The sequence below is a fragment of the Capra hircus genome, chromosome 11, assembly GCF_001704415.2.
Source record: "Capra hircus breed San Clemente chromosome 11, ASM170441v1, whole genome shotgun sequence".
Classification (NCBI taxonomy): Eukaryota; Metazoa; Chordata; class Mammalia; order Artiodactyla; family Bovidae; genus Capra; species Capra hircus.
In genome coordinates, this window is record NC_030818.1 from 97,669,898 (window position 1) to 97,690,665 (window position 20,768).

General features: G+C 48.4%; 1 protein-coding gene across 4 annotated transcripts in view; it reads left to right on the forward strand.

The window, feature by feature from the left end:
- The window catches only part of GARNL3 (GTPase activating Rap/RanGAP domain like 3), a 166,335-nt gene extending 145,894 nt beyond the window's left edge, over window positions 1-20,441 (forward strand). For 2 of the 4 annotated variants that reach the window (XM_018055802.1, XM_013967918.2), the window contains 8 exons: window positions 2,025-2,102; window positions 5,298-5,364; window positions 10,834-10,941; window positions 12,143-12,261; window positions 14,677-14,815; window positions 15,790-16,005; window positions 17,461-17,587; window positions 19,963-20,432. In XM_018055802.1, coding sequence (XP_017911291.1) covers window positions 2,025-2,102; window positions 5,298-5,364; window positions 10,834-10,941; window positions 12,143-12,261; window positions 14,677-14,815; window positions 15,790-16,005; window positions 17,461-17,587; window positions 19,963-20,140 — 1,032 coding nt within the window. In that variant the 3' untranslated portion in view covers window positions 20,141-20,432. Of the gene's footprint in view, window positions 1-2,024; window positions 2,103-5,297; window positions 5,365-10,833; window positions 10,942-12,142; window positions 12,262-14,676; window positions 14,816-15,789; window positions 16,006-17,460; window positions 17,588-19,962 lie in introns of all 4 variants that reach the window. The other 2 variants (XM_018055804.1, XM_013967919.2) reach the window with 2 other exon arrangements.

Genomic DNA, 20,768 nt, shown 5'->3' on the forward strand with positions numbered 1-20,768 from the left:
ATCTGGACAAAACCTGACAAGCAACTCACAGAGTTCTTCAGCCCACTTATCGCTGGGAACCAGGGCAAGGCCTGATGACAGTTGAGCCCCTGGAGGTTTGCATGGTGCAGGGCCAGCACTCCAGCTCAGGTACAAGAACAGGGCAGAACAAGAATGTTGCCCAGGGAGAGTGTCATTCCTGATGAGAGCTTCCCCCAGTCCTATTCAGATGTGTCAGAGAGTGAGGAATTTAATTATGTTTTACAAGAACTAAAAAAATACAATTTAAATTTGGACCAGCCCTACATAAATATTCACTAAAGTTGCTAATTACTCTAAAGAAAACACCTGAGAGCAAAATTTTAAGAAATAGAAAAATCAGAAAAAGAAACATCTAGATATAATTAAGAGGCCTACTTATCTTCAGCTGTTATCAATCACAGCTCAGTCTGCCCTTTCATGTGTGTATACTGGTAGCACCCAAATGCATCTGGCGTTGAAGTCATCGAGGAACTTCAAAGCTATCGATGCCCTGTGTCCCACCCCCCAGCAATTTCACCAGCCTTGGGTGTGACATGAGCTTTAGAATTTTTAGATGGTCCCCTGGTGATGTGGGCAAATTTGGGAATCACTGGTACACACTGCTTCTCAACTGTGGCTCTAATTGCCCAGAAAGCTTTAAACACATTGGTGCTCTGATACACCCAAATCAGTTAAACCAGGAGTCCTGGGTGTATGGGATGAGAATCAGTAGACTGTAAGTCTCCCCCAGGTGATGTTACTATAGTCCCAGGAGATGGAAGCTCTCCTGACACTCTTCCTAGCAAGGCCAGGAGGGTCCCCTCCATCCCAGCAACTGGGAACCTGTCATCTCTTCCCAAGGCTGTCTTCTAAGGACTCAGAGCCCAATCTGGCCTTCCCTTCTTGCTTTTCAAAACTCTGGACAGGGACTTCCCTGGCTGCCCAGTGGCTGAGTCCACCCTTCCAATAAAGGGGGTCCTGGGTTTGATCCCTGGTCGGGGAACTAGAGCCCACAGGCCGCAACTCAGAGTTCACATACTGCAATGAAAGATCCCGCATGCCACCAAAAAGATTGAGTGCCAAAACCAAGACCCAGTGCAGCCAAGTGAATAATTAAATTCTTTTAAATTAAAAAATACAATCTGTGCAACCAATCATAGGAGTCAGAAAAGGCATGGCTTAAAGATCTTTGTTGAATCAATCCTTCCCTGGCAACCAGTTTCCTAAGACTGAACCCGCTTTTCCTGGAAATTATTGTTATTTACTTGTATTTAATACCTTGATAATTCATGAGTGTGTCTGTGGATTTTTTTCTGTTAAGATTCATGAAGATCCAGGGAAAAAAGAGTTAAAAGCAGTTTTCTTTGATGACTTCTGTGCTTTGTTTTGCTGGAAGGTATGAGAAACCTCCAAAATTTTCTGTCTTTTCTTCAACATGCTTTGTAAAACAAAGATGCAAAGCTTTTCTCTAAGAAAAAACACTTAAAAACATCTTTGTGTTGTTAAGCACTACCCTGGGGATTTGAGTGGGTCAGTGTGTATATTCCCACTGAGTTAATCCTCAGTGGCTACGTTTGCTGAGCAGGCAGAGGTGCTGAGACAGTGGCTTGTCTTTGGGTGGAAATTACTGTTTGGTTGGAAAGATAAGCCCTAGAGAAATGAGCAAACTAATGAGCGGGTAGAAGCGGCCTGCAGAAACAGGGTTACTTCTCACCAAGACATTCCTGCAGGACAAGCCCTGAGCTCAGTGGAGCAGGAGAGAGGCTGACCCTCCTGGACTCGCCGGCGATTAGTGCCTCAAGCAGTCTTCAACGCCTACCTCCTCCATGCGCCACCATGCTGGCCAGGCTGGCCTGGTTTCCTGCCCCCGCCCCTCCTCTCGTCTCAGCCAAGACCCCTTGATTCCCGTTGCAGGCTTCAAACCCACCTCAAGGTCCAAGACAATCCTAGCTCGAGAGAGGAGCTGTTTAGGAAGCACCAGAGCAGCCTTCTGAAAGTCAACACCAAGTTTGTTCTACCAACAGGCCAACTCCGACGTACTGCCCCGGATCCAACAGCCAGCTCCGGCCTCCTTCCCCAACAGAGGCCCCCTCCGGAGGGAGGTAACAGGATCCGGGTCTCTGGCTTATTCACTGGGCCCAGGTCCCCGTCCTGACTGTCTGCCCAGACCCCAGCTGGTCTTCACTGAGAGCTCACCCTGGAATCACACGGGAAGGTTGGACATTGACCTCACAGTGCCAACCTCTTTCACTTGTTACAAGTCTGTGTTTTGAATTTTCACCACCACCATATATTACTTTTATTATTTTAAAATGCAATAAGATAAACTATTTTTAATCAAGTAAAAAATAAAAGGCGAATGTCTTTATCCTACCCTGACCTACTATATATCAAGATGTCCAGGAGCAAGAACCCAGAATATGTATCTTTTAAAAGCTCTCCCAGTGAATTCTTAGGTCCTCACCTGGTCAAGAATGTCTCCTGCATGAATGTCTCCTCTGAGGTCCCTCGCCCGGGAGCTAACATCTATACCAACATCTGTACATATAACATGTACACGTGAACCGGGCCTCACCATGCTCAGTATTAATGAAGGTCTGATGAAATGTGATTGAGGGCCTGAGGAGGGAGTGATTAAGTCCACGCTATGGTCACTGACCCCAAATTTTGGCCCCTTAGCCCTGACAGGCAGGTGCTATTCTCTCCCCGGTTTCTGCAGAAAAAGAGGCTGAGGCTCAGAAAGGAGAAGTCACTTATTTACCCCAAACCACACAGCCAGTAAGTAGCAGAGGCAGGACTTAAGCCCAGACTGCCTGCCTCCCAGGACTGTGCCCTCAAACCCAGCACGTGGCAGCCACAGCCCCGTAACAGCCTGAAGAGGAGAGCAGGTCCAGGTTACACAGCTGGTGGTGCTCAGCTGCTCCCTCAGAAAGTGCAGAGCAGACACAGCAGCACCCACGAGAGCTGGAAGCCACTGGTTGACATCAATGTAATCTAACTGACAAGTCTGGGGGCACCAAGGAGGCAGTGATTCAAGTCAGAGTGCTGGGGACGGACAGAGGGTTCCCTCTAGGGGCCCGAGGGCTGTTCCCTCCCATGATACTCCCCAGTGGTGCAGGTTCCAGAGCCAAGTCATGCCAGCAGCTGACATTTATAGAGCATTTACTGGTGTGACCTCCTGGAATCCTCAGCCCCCTTAGAGGCAGATGTTCCAGCCTCTCCCATTTTACAGATGAAGACCCTGAGGTTCCGTGAAGTTAAACCCCTGACCACGTGCCCACTGCTCTCGGGTGGCAGGACTGGCATTTCATTTACATGGTCATGCCTCTAGGTAGCATGCCCTCTGCTCCTGGTACTTGACAGGTCCTGATCCAGGGACTGAGGGGGTCACATAGCGGAGCAAGGCCACTGCTTCATAGAGCTGAGAGCCCAGCACGGAGGAGAGTGCCAGCAAGCAAGCGAAACTGAGACGGCAGTGCACGCCCTGTAGATAATTAAAACAGAGGCTGTGACACATAGCAGCAGAGGAAGTATTTGGCATTTGACTCCCAGGTCCTTCTGACCCTAGAATCAACACCCTTGACCTCTAGGACTCACTGTTTCCCACCCCTACAGAGCCTCCGCAACTCATGGTTATGGTATGGGCTCTACTATAACTTATTTTATGTACTTGTAAGTTTTTCTGACATTTTGTTGAGGGGTGAGACCCTGTCCTTTCATTTCTGTGTGTTTAATGATGACTCGTACAATGCCAGACTGTTCAAAGGAGAAGGCTGTGTTTGGGTGAGAGCAGTGAGGGCCAGCTGGGCAGAGGGCCTGGGTTGGGAAATGGGGAAGCCCAGAGGCTGGAAGGGGCTGGAGCGAGCCGAGCTAGAGGGAGACAATGGCCGCGCCTGGAGGTGGGGCCGAGTCCAGAGGTGGGGCCGAGCCCGGGAGGCGGGGTTGAGCCCGGGGTGCAGCAGGGGTGAGATGAGGAAGAGGATACTCTGGACTTGGGTGAGAAAGGAACCCCTCCGAGACTTTGAGGGTAGCTCTGCTAAAAGAAAGGAGGAGGCTTGAAAGGAAACTGGTCATGGGAGACCTCCATGGAATGCTGATTGTGTCAGGTCCTGTGCAACAATGTTTGCCTTGTTTCATGGAATTTTCATGAAAATCCAGCAGTGTCAGGATTACTGTTACACCAGTTTACAGATGGAGACCTGGGGCCAGAGGGCCATTTACCACAAACCACAAGAGGCAGCAAGTGGTACTGGCAACTGGGGGCTGTCTGACCTGCTCCTGTCTGCTCCCCAACCCAGCCCCTTGAGTTCTTCTCAACCTACTGCATTTGAGAGAACAAAAGACTTAGGAACCTGGGCTGGAGCTCAGAATGTGTGCCTGAGGTTGTAGATTTAGAGATTTTGAGCAGAGTAAAATCCAAAGCTATCAAGCTGGGGCTTTTTCTAAATGAGAGAAGAGCCAATAAATGGAAGAAGAATCTGAAATGGGAGAGAAGCCAGAGGGAGGAGCTGTCCCCTGTCAGAGGTTGTGCAGATATGGATGGAGAGATGAGCCATGGTCAGAGGCCTTCAGTCTGGAGAGAAGGAAACCTTGGAGCTTAAGAGAGGGCAGCGTCCCTGATGGTACTGAAGGCCAGACTACAGGGCTGAGAAGACAAGTGAGGCAGCAAAAGAAGAGGAGATTTTTAAAGGCTTGGAGATTTGATTGAAACTTGAGAACCATCTTCTCAAAAGCAGAAACAGAGGCTCACCAAAGCCACAGAGCCGGGGCTTCCAACACCCTCTGCATCTTGTCAAGCCGCCTCCCAGGAAGTGAAAGAAGTGAAAAAGGGGGAAAAGAAGTGCAGACATGGTGATCTGGGGAGATTCAGAGACTGTGTTTGAGGCAGGAGGCAGTGTGGCTGAGGGCAAGGGTGTTGAGGTTGGAAAAGAACCAGGGACCTGGTGGAGATCCTGGCTGGGGCACCTCCTCACTGAGGGACTAGAGTGACTCCACCTCTCTAAGCCTCGCTTTCCTCATCTGTAAAATGGATGCAATCCCATCTACTTTCCAGGGTTGATGTGGAAATGAAAGGAATAACTGGCGAGAAAAGCTTGGTGGACTGGAGCCTGCTGTATAAATGGGAGGCCTGCCAATAGAGAGCTCTCCCCTATAGAGCTTCTTAAAGGGTTTGAAAAGATGATGAGAAAGTCCACACCATGGACTGCAGTCATGCCTGAGTTTACAGAAACTTGAGAACATCTTTTCCTAGTGTCAGTGTCCAGCCTGCCCACTACCATTGCCCATTCTCATTGCAGGTTAATTTCGTTGCAGCTATTGATGTGTACGAAGACGGGGAAGCCGGTCTGCTCCTGTGTTACAACTGTAAGTAAGGGATGTGTTTTGATCGCCACTTGCTAAAATCCACTGTTGTTTTTTTCTTTCTGGACAATGTACAGGGACTTAGCTTTAGGTTTATCTGGTGCATTGTTCCTGGATCCTTAACTGCACTCCAGGGTGCAGCTAAAAATTGCCTTCCCACCTGGATCTCCCAATACCCAGACCTCTCAGTGAGATGGTACAGCAGTCGCCTTGGGGTGTCTCTGGGACGCGGAAGTGATGGCAGGGGCTTCCATCTAGGGAACCCCTACCATGTGTCCCGCGCTGGGCTCCATCAGCCCCACCCACTGCTCACTGACTTCTCAGTTTCTGATCAGTTCATTTCAGTCACTCAGTCACGTCCGACTCTTTTCGACTCCATGGACTACAGTACACCAGGCCTCCCTGTCCATCACCAACTCCCGGAGCTTACTCAGACTCATGTCCATCGAGTTAGTGATGTCATCCAACCATCTCATCCTCTGTCGTCCCCTTCTCCTCCTGCCTTCAATCTTTCCCAGCATCAGGGTCTTTTCTAGTGAGTCAGTTCTTTGGATTAGGTGGCCAAAGGATTGGAGCTTCAGCTTCAGCATCAGCCCTTCCAATGAATATTCAGGACTGATTTCCTTTAGAACTGACTGGTTGGATCTCCTTGCTGTCCAAGGGACTCTCAAGAGTCTTCTCCAACACCACAGTTCAAAAGCATCAATTCTTCAGCGCTCAGCTTTCTTTATAGTCCAACTCTCACATCCATATGTGACTACTGGAAAAACCATAGCTTTGACTAGATGGACCTTTGCTGGTAAAGTAATGTCTCTGCTTTTTAATATGTTGTCTAAGTTGATCATAGCTTTTCCTCCAAGGAGCAAGCGTCTTTTAATTTCATGCTGCAGTCACCATCTGCAGTGATTTCGGAGTCCAAAAAAAACCCAGTTTCTGTTACTCTCTGTCATCTGGAGATAAGGCACCTGAGTGGTGAACAGACTTTCTCAAACGGCAGAGCCCAGGTTCTCTTGACATTTGGGGCCCTCTTGACTCCAGTGCCCTGACAGTTACTCTTCCCCTTTTTGCTGTTTCTCAGATGTTAATGAAATCAGCCTCAGCCTGGCATGCCTGGCCTCAGCTGGATTATTTTGGGTCAGGTGGCAGATGGGTTTCAGGCAGACCAAAGATATCAAATAGGACTTAAGGTTTTGCAGCTTTTCAAAAGCTAATGTGATACCACAATAAAAAAGGATCTTTTTAAAGCTAAAGATAGTGAGATATTTTCTTGGACCCAGGCTATGCAGTCTAACTAAATAAAACCTTTTTTCAGCCTAGAATTGTATCAGTTTTGAGTGGTGATGCTGGTTATAGCACATGGGGCAGATACATTGATTAATTAATGTATTAATAATTAATGTAGATACAATGATTAATTAATCTTACTAATCTTTGATTAGTAAGAATGGTAATTTTCCATAGAGAAATTTATTGGGTAAACTTCCTCTTTCAAAATTCGAGATTTATAGGGAATCAGCAAAGAACTTCACCAATAAATCGCTCTTTTAGGATATTTCATCCACAGATCTGTCAAAACCCTCCTCAAAACAGCAGATCTTTCTGGCCTATCTGATGAGAAGGGCCACACCTAGGGTGACAGCAAGAGGCCATGCGCTCTGGCGTGGATCCTCGCTGCCCAGCTGCCGGCGTTCAGAGGGCTGGGCTGCTGCAGCTGCTGCCACCCTCTGCCCCAGGTCTCCAGGGACACACAGAGTAGGCGCGCACCTGTGTGCGGCCACTTCTGTAAGATGTTCATCTCTTTAAAGTGTGGTCTTTTTAGTTTATTGAAAAACCTATTTGAAAAACTTATGGCTTTAAAAACTGATATAGATATTAATACTTCTTTCTTCCAGCTGCTCACCTGGGGGTGATTTTAGGTGGTAAAGGAAAACAGAAAGAGAGCAGGTTTTAGACCATGAACGTGAGTCCCAAAATGAAAGAGGGGCATGGAAACAATGTGGATGGCAAGCTCTCTACACAAAATTAGAAGCCGAGTCAGCAGGCAGTGCTGAGGTGGGGGGTGGGATTTGAGGGGGTGGTCCCACACTGGGCCTCTGGCTCCTGGAGCCCCTTAAAAGTTCCAGCTCCTTGGGCTTTGATCACCTCCTGGCTACAGGCCCTGGTTTCATCTCAGGATGTGATCAGCATGTATCTGTTCTCACAGACCCACCGGCCATCAGAAGATGATCTTTGACCTCACTTGGGTCAGGCCTTGGCAATCCCATGGGGGTCCCCAGACCTGACTCAGTCTCCCTAGACCTTGCCACTTCCTCCTGTTGCTTTGGGTCAGGCATCTGGCTTTCAGTTTCCATGTCCCTCTTTCTCTCGGCAGGTTGGCAGGTACCTGGGGATCCAGGGAATGAGCTGGTTTTCCCCAGTGACCAGCTGACTTCTATAACTCATCCCCCACACAGTACACACCCACCTGCTATCTCAGTCCACGTTCTTGTCTTGGTCACTGACACCGACAGGAAAGGCCCTTTCCAGCCAGGAGCTGTGGAAGGAGATTGTTTTCCCCAAGTTTGAAGCTGATTTTTTAAGTTTGCTTCTTTCTAAAATATAACTTCCAGAAACCCAGAGTTTTCTATACATAAATTTTTCTCTCAGATAAGTTAAAAACGTTTGCACGTGCCAAAAGGGACTTTTCTTCAGAGAAATTTGTTTTAAAACTAAAATCTACATACTGTTCTTCACCAGCGGGAAGGTCATAGACTGAGCTGCTTCCAAGGCAGTGACTTTCTTAGACTCCTGTCCCCCTCATCCCCATGCAGGGCCCATTTAACTACAAGGGACGGCCCTCTCTGTGCCAGGCTGTGTCAGGCTCTGGAGACACAACAGTGGAAGGCACTGCCAGGGATGCAGTGAGCTCACCCTTCTGGGGCCAGCCACGCATGGGTGCCCGTGCACGGGTGTGAATGGGCTGCAAGCTCTGGAATTCAGGAAACACTCTTGGCTTCTTTTTTGAATTAAGTGACCTGCTGGTCTGAGACCACCAGCTCTCGTCACTGGGAGGGAGACCCTTCTACTTCCCTGGGGTGGATCCCGTTGGAAAAGGGGGAGACAGGACCTCTGGACTGCAGTCCAGTCACCCGCTCCAGGCCTGCGTGACCGCCTGTGAGGCAGGCAGGGGCTGGGACAAAAGCCTGATTACACAGGTCAGGAGAGCTTGGGAAAGAGGAAGTGGAGCTGGGGAGTCCAGACAAGCCTTTCAAAGAATTTTGCATTAAGGGAAAAGAATAAGGAAGGTTGCAGCAGCTAGAGGAGGAAGAGAGGGCAAAAGGTTTTGTTTTCTAAAACGTAGAATAAGCAGCATGCATAAGGCTGTTGGGAAAGATACACTGGAGAAAGGAAAATAAGACAGAGGGGAGAGGCGTAAGCCAACCTCAGGTGAGCCCAGCAGGTCCGGGGCACTGCTGGGAGACCTGGGTGTCCTTCGTGGGCACTTGTTTTCTCAGGAGCAAGGTCTTTGAGAGTGAGGTTTCTTTTCCTCCCCTAGTGAGTCCACTGTAGCAAAAGCAATAACTGATCCTGATAATAATTTCTGTCCTAATCACTCACTCTGTTAGAAGAACTATGATAAAACAGCATAAGGAAACTGCTTTACAAGGCACACGGGTCTCATCAAAGGAGCCCCTGAGCCCTGCTGCTGCCGCTGCTGCTGCTAAGTTGCTTCAGTTGTGTCTGACCCCATAGACAGCAGCCCACCAGGCTCCCCAGTCCCTGGGATTCTCCAAGTAAGAACACTGGAGTGGGTTGCCATTTCCTTTCATGTGCATGAAAGTGAAAAGTGAAAGTGAACTTGCTCAGTCATGTCTGACTCTTAGCGACCCCATGGACTGCAGCCTTCCAGGCTCCTCCGCCCATGGGATTTTCCAGGCAAGAGTACTGGAGTGGGGTGCCATTGCCTTCTCCGCCTGAGCCCTGCAGGACTCTCCAAGGGATAGACAGGCAGGGCTTCAGATGGCCTCGGCCACCGCCCCAGCCTGGCCCCACACGGCAGGCCTCCGCAGTAGCTCTGGCTCTGTGACCTCTCCCCTCTCACAGAGGGGCCACAGCTGTCAATTCTGATGCTAGGAACAGGGAGAGACTGCTTCATGGGCCCAAGGTTTCTCATTAGGGTGATGAAAATGTTATCAAATCAGATTGCAGTGATGTTATTCAACTCTATAAAGAGACTACAGTTCATTGACTTGAATGCTTAAAATGGATGAGTTTATGGTATATAAATTATATCTCAGTAAAGCTGCTTTTAAAAATAATTGAAAAACTAGTCTGCATGGCTAAAACGTGGCAGGCTTTTGCAATAAAAGGGGTCTTTGTTTTTCCATTTGTGTGGATGTGAGCGTTGGACCATAAAAATGTTGAGAGGTGAAGAACTGATGCTTTTGAACTGTGGTGTTGGAGAAGACTCTTGAGAGTCCCTCATACTGCAGGGAGATCCACCCAGTCTATCCTAAAGGAAATCAGTCCTGAATATTCATTGCAAGGACTGATGCTGAAGCTGAAACTCCAATCCTTTGGCCGCCTGGTGCGACAAACTGACTCATTTGAAAAGACTCTGATGCTGGGAAAGATTGAAGGCAGGAGAAGGGGACAGCAGAGGATGAGATGGTTGGATGGCATCGCTGACTGGACGGACATGAGTTTGAGCAAGCTCCAGGAGTTGGTGATGGACAGGGAGGCCTGGCATGCTGCAGTCCATGGGATCACAAAGAGTTGGACATGACTGAGCGACTGAACTGAACTGGTTTCTTGGTAAACTTTTTCACTCTATGAGGGTCTGAACCACCTGGACTTGTGTTTAGAGCTCAGAGCAGGCCAAGAACCAGATAATTGAGTTAACCTGGCCTTACTTTAATGCTGGCTCAGGCTTACAAAGGTGATACAGGCATATGGCTTCAAGTTTTCATTATAAAATGTTGCAGGGAGTGTATGAGTCCCACCTCACATGTCCTGCTGAGTGAGGTTTAGGGAATGATCCCCTGTAGGAGAGCTTCCTCCATCCAGGGGTACCATCAAGTGCCCCTTCTTGTCTGCAAACCAACCAATACTGTCCCCCATGCAGGACTTGTGCGGCCGTGAACAAGCTACTTCACCGCCCCTTGCCTTGATTCTCTCATCTGCAAAATGAGCGTAATAACAGCATCTACTTCATAAGTGTGTACAGGTTAAAGGGGAAAATGTTTTAAAGCTTGGCATCTGGCACATAGTAAATTCTCCAAAAAATGGCAGCTATGACGACATGTGGCAGAAATATTACTCTGGCTCTGCCTGCCTTCTGCCCCTGAGAAATCTGGCAGCGTGGCAGTGGTTGTGCTGGCTTTCGGAACAGATAGATAGGATGCTCTTCTTGTGGCCTGTGTCTCATTTATCTGATTACAGTTGCCTGAGTGTCGTCTCCAACAAAAATAAGTCGCTGTTGTTTTGTTGCAGACAGTTGCATCTACAAAAAGGTTTGCCCGTTTAATGGTGGCTCCTTTTTGGTTCAACCCTCTGCGTCAGATTTCCAGTTCTGTTGGAACCAGGCTCCCTGTGCGATTGGTAAGGAAACCTTTTGTCATCATGGTCTTCCCCCAGAAAGACACATCTGAACTGCTCCATCCTATGTAAGCGCTGGCTTACCACTAAATTTTCCATGAATTCTCTGAGTATGATGAATATAAACACTCTTCTTCTTTAACTGTTTTTCATTTTGCTCCCCTTCAGGGACTATTGTCTCCCATTGTTCCTCCGAGGTCTCCTCAGTGCCTGAGGATGTGAGCCTTTGCGAGCAATTAAATATCTGTTTTCAGTACTTGGGTATCTTGCAGTACCCTTTCATTTCTGGGCCTCACTTTCTGACTTCTAAAATATGAGAATTTAGAAAGATTCCATCCTTGAACCTCTGACTGACTTGGGAGAGAAGCATAATGCACTCAGCAGCCTTCTTACACATTCTGAAGCTTGAAAGTCTAGAGTCACAGAAACTCGGGTACTTGACCTGCCACTGAAACGTCAGGACGTGCTTTGGTGGTGCTTTGTTTCTGTGGTTTAGGATCCACAGCTGGGCAATCTGCCTAGCAAGAGTCAGATCAGAGCCACATATATTAACATTATGGTCCTCAAAAGCATTTGTTGATAGGTAAACATGATAGAGTTTTAACTGAAGAGCAAAGGGCTGGAGCCAGGTACTGGGAGGACCGGATGGCTTGGGTGCAGATTAGTTATGGTAGGACAGAGAGGGGAGGGTTAGAAATGGGTCTCAGGTCTGAGCCACGGCACTAAGGACCCACTGGACAGATCAAGGCTAGAGATGTGGGAGCGGTAGGAAGAGTCACAGGTGAAACCAGGAGAGCAGGAACAGGACGCAGCCCCTGCCCAGACACACAGACAGGAGGAGCGTAGGGGAGGGTGACTCAGGGACAGGGAATGAAGGAGTAAAGGCCAGGTTCCTGGACAGAAGGCATGTGGGCAGGAGAGGGCGTGTCTGGACCACCGGGGGTAAGGTCTTGGGGACCCGGATGGGCAGTGTGCCCGGAAGATGAGGTGGGGAACTGCAGTGGGGGAGGAACGCGGGAGAAGCCGGGACAGTGCGGGCAGGCGCTCAGCGGCTGAGGGAGGCTCTCCTAGAACTAAGGGCCATGCGCCCCCGAAGGAAGAAACGCAGCGGAGGAAGGGGAGAGAAGCGAGGTGGGTGTGAGAGGGCCCCAGCAGCGCCCCAGCCGCAGCCCGGGCTGGGCGCTGACGCCCCGCTGCCTTGCAGTCTGTGCGTTCCCCTACCTGCTGGCCTTCACCACCGACTCCATGGAGATCCGCCTGGTGGTGAACGGGAACCTGGTCCACACGGCCGTCGTGCCTCAGCTACAGCTCGTGGCCTCCAGGGTGAGTAGAGCTGGGGTTTATTTCTGTCTGAGGGGCTTCGGGTGCCCCAGCACCACGAGGTCTCAGGCGGGCGAGGACACCTTCGTGGCAAGACTGATGCTGACACCACCACACGTGTGTGGAGATGAGAAAGCTGGAAACAGTCCTAGGTTGAGTTTTCCTGTGTGGGTTCAAAACACCCTGGGCTGCAAAACACACCTCCTTAGCACCCAGAGTCACCCCTGCTGGTGGCGGCAAGGGAGCAGCGCGCAGCTGGAAACGGAAGTCCTCCATGTGACCCTGGGCCGCTGGTCACAGAAGGACAGTCCGAGGCTAGAACAGTTAAGAGCTTGAGGTAGTGCTTTCTTCCTTTGCTGCTGTCTGTCTTCAGTTTGAACTTGTGTCCCGCATACTATGACTGATGGACAGATTCATGCCCAGTGACAATGTGCGCAAAACTGAGGGATGCAGGAACAAAGATCTTCCCAGGTGGCTTCTACCGCAGGCACATAACCCACCGGGTCTTGTTCTGGTTCCCTCCTCCGGGTCAGCCCCACACCCTCTCCATGGCCTTGCCAGGCCAGCCGGTGCTCCATCCTAACGGGCATCACATTTGGTGGTGGGAGGCTGCATACTCCCCACCCCAACACTGACAGTTCTGTAAGGACAGACCCTAGCATCTTATGCACTAACGTAGTGCCAGTAGAGTGCTGGTAAGTGTGTAACCAATAATCTTTGGAAAATGGGTATGCGTGTATACACACATTCATATATATATGGACATCAGTTGATTATAAATTTTGCTAATAGTATCGTATATTAACACCTATATATGGGATCTAGAAAAATGGTACTAATGAACCTATTTGCAGGGCAGGAATAGGGAACAGCGTAGGGCAGACGTAGAGAACAGCTTTGTGTACACAGCGGAGGAAGGGGAGGGCAGGATGAAGTGAGAGAGTAGCACTGAGATGTATACGGTACCATGTGAAACGCAGCTGGCCAGTGGGAAGGTGCTGTATGGCACAGGGAGCTCAGCCTGGCGCTCTGTGACGACCTAGAAGGTGGGATGGGGGAGGGTGGGAGGAAGGCTCCGGAAGGAGGGGCCAGTGTATACCTATGGCCGATTCACATTGTTGTAGAGCAGAAACCAACACAACATTGTAGAGCAAGCCTCTGATGAAAAATGTTTTAAAATTTAAAAATAAATTTTACTGATTATAAAAATATAAATAGCTTATGATTTATAACTAATAATAAAATATACAATGCTTTTTATCTCAAAGTCCATTTAGCCAATTGGCTTTCATAAAACACTTTTGTTTTCACTAAGAAGCAGCAAGAATTAGTCACTCAGTCGTGTCCTACTCTTTTAATTTTCACTGACTTTCCTTTATCCATAGCCAACCCCTGGCTGCAGTTCAACCACAATTTTACAGTTGGAATTGTATCTCAACCCGTTCATTCTTTTTCCAAGTTTGTTGTCATTAAATCTGACATGTGATCTATTAAACTATTTTTCACCCTCATACAAATTATTAAACTAAAACTTCTTTCAATTTCAGCACTGGACAATATTCTTTTCATTTTAATCTTCATTATTCATGTTTTCTCCATCACTTTAAGTCCAGACCATCAACAAAATAGCAAATCAACCTCTGATTTATAGCATTTGCCGATTTCCACAGTGTAAATAGTCCCACCATGACTGATCTCAAGCTTCCCGTGTGACACCTCAGCACACAGCATTAGGAGCCACTATTACACAATCTCCCCCTCCCGCACACACGCACACACACACACACACACACACACACACACACACACACTGTATAAACTACCTCAAGACTATGGAGAATTGTCAGTGTAGTAAAGTAATGAGGAATGGTTGAATTTTGATATTTAGTTCCTTTGTTCTTTTAACACAATTTAAGTTGAATAATGGCCGTGTTTAGCAGCCAGCTTGCAAGACCCCTGAAACTCAGCGCCCTGAGTCCACAGGAGCTGCCCACCACCAGCCACACACCAGCGCCATTGCCCCAAAGCCGGCCCATTGTGGGTGGGCTTGAGTATTTGCTGAATCGTGAGTGAGGACCCATGACCCCACCCGGGACATAGACCTGACTAGATTCCAAACCTTCCCCAGTTCTAACCTCTGGTGCTCAAGCTCCCTTTCAAGGAAGTGTATTGTGTCTGTATTTGTGGAAGGCGTGTGGGATACTGGCTCTTTCCTATTGTGTGTCAACCAGTAGATAAGAAGTAGGAGGACTGAGCTCTCAAGAGCCTTCTGAGCCCAGAGCTGGCAGCCACCTCCCTGGCTTCTTCCTGCACTACAGACCCCATGGGACAGCTGGGGATCTGTGCAGTGATGACAGGAGGGTTGGTGCAGGGCCCTTAAAACTACACAGCTCAGTAACGCCTTCTCTTTCTCTCCAGTCGGATATCTACTTCACAGCAACCGCATCAGCGAACGAGGTCTCGTCCGGAGGCAGCTCCAAGGGGGCCAGTGCCCACAATTCTCCTCAGACACCCCCAGGCCGAGATACTCCAGTGTTTCCTTCTTCCCTGGGGGAAGGTGAAGTCCAGTTTTTACTGTCTTATGATAGACATTTTGATCCATTCTGATTTCGCTGAAAGGTGAAAGTGTTAGTAGCTTAGTCATGTCTGACTCTTTGCAACCCCATAGACCATAGCCTGCCAGGCTTCTCTGTCCATGGAATTCTCCAGGCAAGAATACTGCAGTGGGTTGCCATTCCTGTCTCCAGGGAATCTTCCCGACCCAGGGATTGAACCCAAGTCTCCTACATTGCAGGCAGATTCTTTGCTGTCTGAGCCACCAGGGAAGCCCTTGTAGTTCATTGTCAAATACTGACATGTGATTACTGCTGAAGGAACCCACTATTTGAAGCCACAAAAAAACTTGCAGTGTGGTTGCATTCTTAAGAAACCTTGTGATAATCCCCACCCCCAAACAATTCCCATTATGAAAACACTTGTTTCAAAGGGGAGAAGGAAGTTGAGGGTTAGCGAGACTGCAGTTGGCCCCAGCAAGTTATCTTCCCTTCAGGAATGTTAAGAATATAATAGAATTTCATAGCTAAAAGGATATCATCATGAAACCCACACATTACTCAGCACCCAGCTTTCACTCTGTCTGGCTTCGCCCTTGAACCCTGCAGACCTTTGCTATGGTTACTGCCTCAGGCTTTTCCTAACTTCTCACCATATGAGTCGTCTTTATGGCTCGCTGCCAGAAGAGCTCGGAGCTCCCCAGCAGGACAGCTGTGCCTTTCTTGCCGCCTCCTTCCTCCTGCCCATGCATAACCAGGAGTGGGTGTTTTGTCCCGTTCACCCATGAACAGGATGCCGTTAGAAGACAGAGCTGGCAGGTGCCACCACTTTATTGCCCCTAATGAAATGCGGGAGGTCAGCCTGTGACATAAATTCTTCTTTCATGCTAATTATGTTGAGGAACCAGGAAATATTCTCTCATGAATAACATGAGCTCTTCTTAAAAGTTCTAACGTTCTTTTTGAACCCTTATTTCAGGTGAAATTCAATCCAAAAATCTGTACAAGATTCCACTCAGAAACCTGGTGGGCAGAAGCATCGAGCGGCCTCTGAAATCGCCCTTAGTCTCCAAGGTCATCACCCCACCCACCTCCATCGGCATTGGCATCGCGGCCATTCCTGTCACTCACTCCTTGTCCCTGTCCCGCATGGAGATCAAAGAAATAGCGAGCAGGACCCGCAGGGAGCTGCTGGGTAATGGCTGTCCATTCTCGTGTTTGTGATGTTTGTAAAGATACCTGCTGATTTTATCTGCGCGTATTGGTTGTGCTTAGTCATGTCTGACTTTTTGTGACCCCATGGACTATAGCCCACCAGGCTCTTGTGTCCATGGAATTCTCCAGGTAAAAGTACTGGAGCGGGCTGCCGTTTCCTCCCCAAGGGGATCATCCCAACCCAGGGATTAAACCTGCATCTCCTGCGTTGGCAGGGGGGATTCTTTACCACCATGCCACTTGGGAAGCCCATTTGTGGATATTAATTATCCTCAAATGCAAAGAGCCCTATCACAAGGGCTTTATAAAGAAATTATAAACTTGCACCCGCACCGAGGAATACTGTACAGTCTACCCAACAACAATGATGTGTCAGTCTAGACTTATTGGTATAGAAAGTGCGCAAACATATGAAGGGCAGGTGGGGAGGCAGTTTGTAAAATAGTCTGTCTAGTCTGATAACAATTTTTCAAATGTAAGTAATCTAAACAGGTGTGATCCTAGAAAAGTGTCTAGAAGGGCTTATAGCTGCCAGCTCTCAGGTAACATTTCATACTTGTATATCCAAAATGTAAATCTGTCTGGGATTTTCTGCATATTTTTGTTCCCTTTTTTGCATGTTTGTGGTGCAGTTCCGTCATCCCTTCCTGAAGCCCCTGGGCCAGGGGGCAGGTCTGTGGGGATGGGAGCAATGTCAGGTCCCTGCTATGCCCTCCTCCCAGTTCACAGGTGAGAGACCAGACCAGAGACACAAAGAGCACCATGATAATCGTGAAGAGGCTAGACTGTTGTAAAGGTTTTTGTTCAGAGTTGTGAAAACAAAATGAGGAAAACTGGAGGCGTGATGGCAAACCAGTAAGAACTGGTTTAAAGCTTGAGTTGGCATCTGCATGGTGTAAAACTACAAGGACACACGCCTGTGCTCCGGTCACGCTTCCTGACCAGCTGGAGAAGGGGATTCAGACCCCCTGACAGGGCAACCTTGACATTGGCAAAATCGGTTGGCTCTTGAAGTTGGTCCCTCTCACTGAGCTTTTCAAATGTATGTATTGCTATTTTTAACCCATTATTCCCTAAGAAAGCTTGATCTTGCCAACTATTATTGTATAAACCACTATGCTTTTCAGAAATTGGACCTCTGAGTTGACGAATTACAATTTCCAGTGGTAGGACTGTAGATTTTCTTTCCTTCATTAAACTCTTCTGGGTCATTTTTTCCCAATACATATATTCGTTCTAATCAGAAACAAAAGACCTTCTACCAACAAGACAACGAGACAATCAATTATTTACAAATACAGACTTTTATCATTGTTCTTCCTGCCTCCATCCCCGTAATGTACCAATACCCAACCAGGAGAAAAAGGGCATTTCCTGTCTCTTGGCAGTCCGATGGTAATGACCCTCTGACCTGTGATTCTCCCCTGCTATCCAGGCCTCTCTGATGACGGTGGATCCAGGTCAGAAGGAGCACCAAAGCCCAAGTCAAAGGCCCGGAAGCGGCTAGAAGAAAACCAAGGAGGTCCCAAGCCAGGGACAGTGCGGTCCACTAGCAGTGACAGGTAAAGAGGGACGTAGCCCATGCTCAGGGTGGTGGCCCCTCAAGTCACAGGACAGCCACAAGGCCCCTTCTGCTGAGTGACGGTGCGTGGGCCAGCCCCTTGGGCAAGCCGCAGCAGAGGGTCAGCAGCCAGCTCCTCTCTGAGGACCCCCAGAGAGCACAGCCTGCCAGGAAGGGGCCCAGGCAAAGGGGCAGTCTCACTAGCAACCCAACAAATGCACAGTGAAATACAGAGACTTCTTTTGCTCACCAAATTGACAGAGACTTTTTTAAAACAAAAGTGCTCTCCAGTACTTCTGGTGGATCCTTTCTGGATGGCCATTCAGTATCACACATCTATGAATATTTGTTGAATCCCACTGATTTGTCCCCTGAGGTTCTCTGTGTCCCTCATAAAACACCTTGCCTGCTTCTCTGTGGAGGCCAAGGGGGCATGTGTCCAGGTTCTGTTGCAGGAAGGAGGACCCCCTTCCAGGGCCCGAAACTGGGCTCTTGTCTAACACTCAGAAATGAATTGTCTGAGGAGACACATGTGCTGACAAAGCAAGAGGTTTTATTGGGAAAGGGCACCCGGGTGGAGAGCATAGGGTAAGGGAACCCAGGAGTACTGCTCTGCTGCGTGGCTCGCAGTCTCGGGTTTTATGGTGATGGGATTAGTTTCCGGGTGGTCTCTGGCCAATCATTGTAATTCAGAGTCTTTCCTGATGGTGCACACATTGCTCAGCCAAGATGGATGCTAGCAAGAGGGATTCTGGGAAGTAGACGGTCACGTGGTGTCTCCTTTAGACCTTTCCCGAACTCTTCCGGTTGGTGGTGGCTTATTAGTTCCGTATTCCTTATCAGGATCTCCTGTCATAAAACAACTCATGCAGATGGTTATTATGGTGCCTGGCCAGGGTGGGCGGTTTCAGTCAGTGTGCTTCCCCGAACAGTTCCATTCATTCATGCAACACACATTCTTAGAGCACCTGGCACTGAGCTGGGGACATGGAGCTGAACTTCAGGGGCTCACAAGCTGGTGGGGAAGGCCAACCTCCCCCGGAATTATAGAGAATTATAGCATTCCAGGGCAGCAGGTGATACCGAAGAATGAGGTGTGCTATCCATTCCATGCTTGGGGTAGGGGGGTTCCCAAATATCAGGAAAGGCTGAGCCAAGTCTCATAAATCAAGCAACCATTAGCCTGGCCCAGAGAGGAAGGCACTCACTCAGGCTTTAATCCAACACTTTCACTGAGCTCCTGCCATGTGACCAGGCCCCTACCCTCCTGGACTTTACATTTTAGTGTGGAGAAACACACAATAAACCTGTGAACAAGTAAGCAATTGCTATCACTTCCATTAGTGACCAGCACTGCAAAGAAGTTTAAAACAAAGTGATGGGGGTGGGGTGGATAAAAGGTCTACTTAAGGTGGGAGCTGGGAGTCAAGGAAGGCTTCTTGGAGGAAGTGGCATGGAGCTGAGCTCTGAATGAGAAGGAGCTGGGGGAACAGCCCTTCTGGCAGCGTAACGGGCAGGGGGAAAAAGTCCTGAAGAGAGAGAGAAGGAAGTGAGTGGGTCAGCTTGAGCACAGACAAGGAGGTGAGGTCAAGAACAACCAGAGGCTAGACCGTGGGCTTTTACAGGCTACAGTGAGTCCTTGGTGAACAGAGGAACTCCCTGAATTTGGTCAAACTGGTTTTGCAGGTGTCTGAGAGTAGAGAGAAAATAGAGGGCAATGAAGGGCTGGGAGGAGGCCAGAGGGGTCAGCAGGGTGGGGCCTGTGGGCCTGTGGTCAGGTGTTTCAGCCTTGTCCTCAAGGCCATGGGAACCAGGGGAGGGTTTATCCCAGTTTGCCTCACAAACACATATGTGTCACTACTGACCTTTCTTTTTTCCCTTTTTCTCCCTTTTTTTAATGGTGGTAAAAGTCGGATAATATAAAACATACTATTTTAACCACATTTAACTGTACAGTTCAGCAGCACCAAGTACATTCACATTGTGTGCAACTTCCACCACCGTCCATCTCCTGAATGTTTGACGTTCCTAAACTGCAGCTCTGTCCCCATTAACCACTAATTCCCCATCTGCCCAACCCATACCCCTACCCCAGCCCCTGGCATCTACCAGTGTACTTTCTGACTCCATGAATTTGACTATTCTGGGTATCTCGTATAAGTGGCCTTTAAAACCCTTAACAACCCAGGAGACTGGACAGTCTGCCTGCAGAACACAAGCTCTGTTGGGGTGGGCCTCACTCCTGCACATGCCCACCTCTCCCTCACAATGGTGGGGGTGGGAAAGACAGGTTCTCGCATTTAGGGGAGCAGGAAGCAGAGTAGCCAGCTCAGTGGTACACCCCAGGATCTGTTCACAGTGACTTCTCTCCTCTAGGATCACATCGAGCTCCCTAGAAAGTCCTTCCACTTCCGAAGCCAATCCCAATGGCCGTTACCAGTCGACCAGCTCCGACCCAGACCCTGTGGCCGAGCAAGAAGGCAGCCCCATCTGGGGCAGCTGCCCCTTTCAGCTCACTGCTTTCTCGGATGAAGACATTATTGATTTGAAGTAAACAGAGTCCCAATCAAGTTTGCCATGTTTAATTTTCTTACAGAGGTTTATACTCTTTAGCCAGTTCTGACATCATTTCTCAACAAAATGTGGCTTTTAGCCTGTGTGTGATCTATTGGACCAAACCTTCTGCACCCTTGGCCTGTTTGGGTCACTCTCCAATGTCCGGTGCCATCTTTCTTGACCTTTCTTTCTTTCTGTTCAGGAACCATCAGTCCCCTTGTAATAAAGGCGGTAGATTTCACTGAGGTTTTAGATTGAAACTTTGAATAAATCAAAAATATTCATTCTTATTTATTGCAACCTTCTCTTATATTTTATATACTTAGATGGAAAAGTTATTTTTTCATTACAGTTTTGTTTTGTCACATAATGTGTTTCTTTTATTGAGATAAAGAAAAGCCATTGCTTTAAAAATTTATTATAAATAAGTTTTCTTTCTGCACCTCTGGCCCCTGTTGCTGTTTCAGTTCACTGTGACTGGAACCAGCTGCATTCCTGCCTATAGACTTTTGAGAAAAGCTAAATTTTTAGATCTTAGAAACTCCTGCTTCTTTCTCCTTGTGTCTCAAAAAAAAATAATAAGGTATAGGAGCCTGTTAAGAGTCTCAAGATTTTCTTTTGTTTTA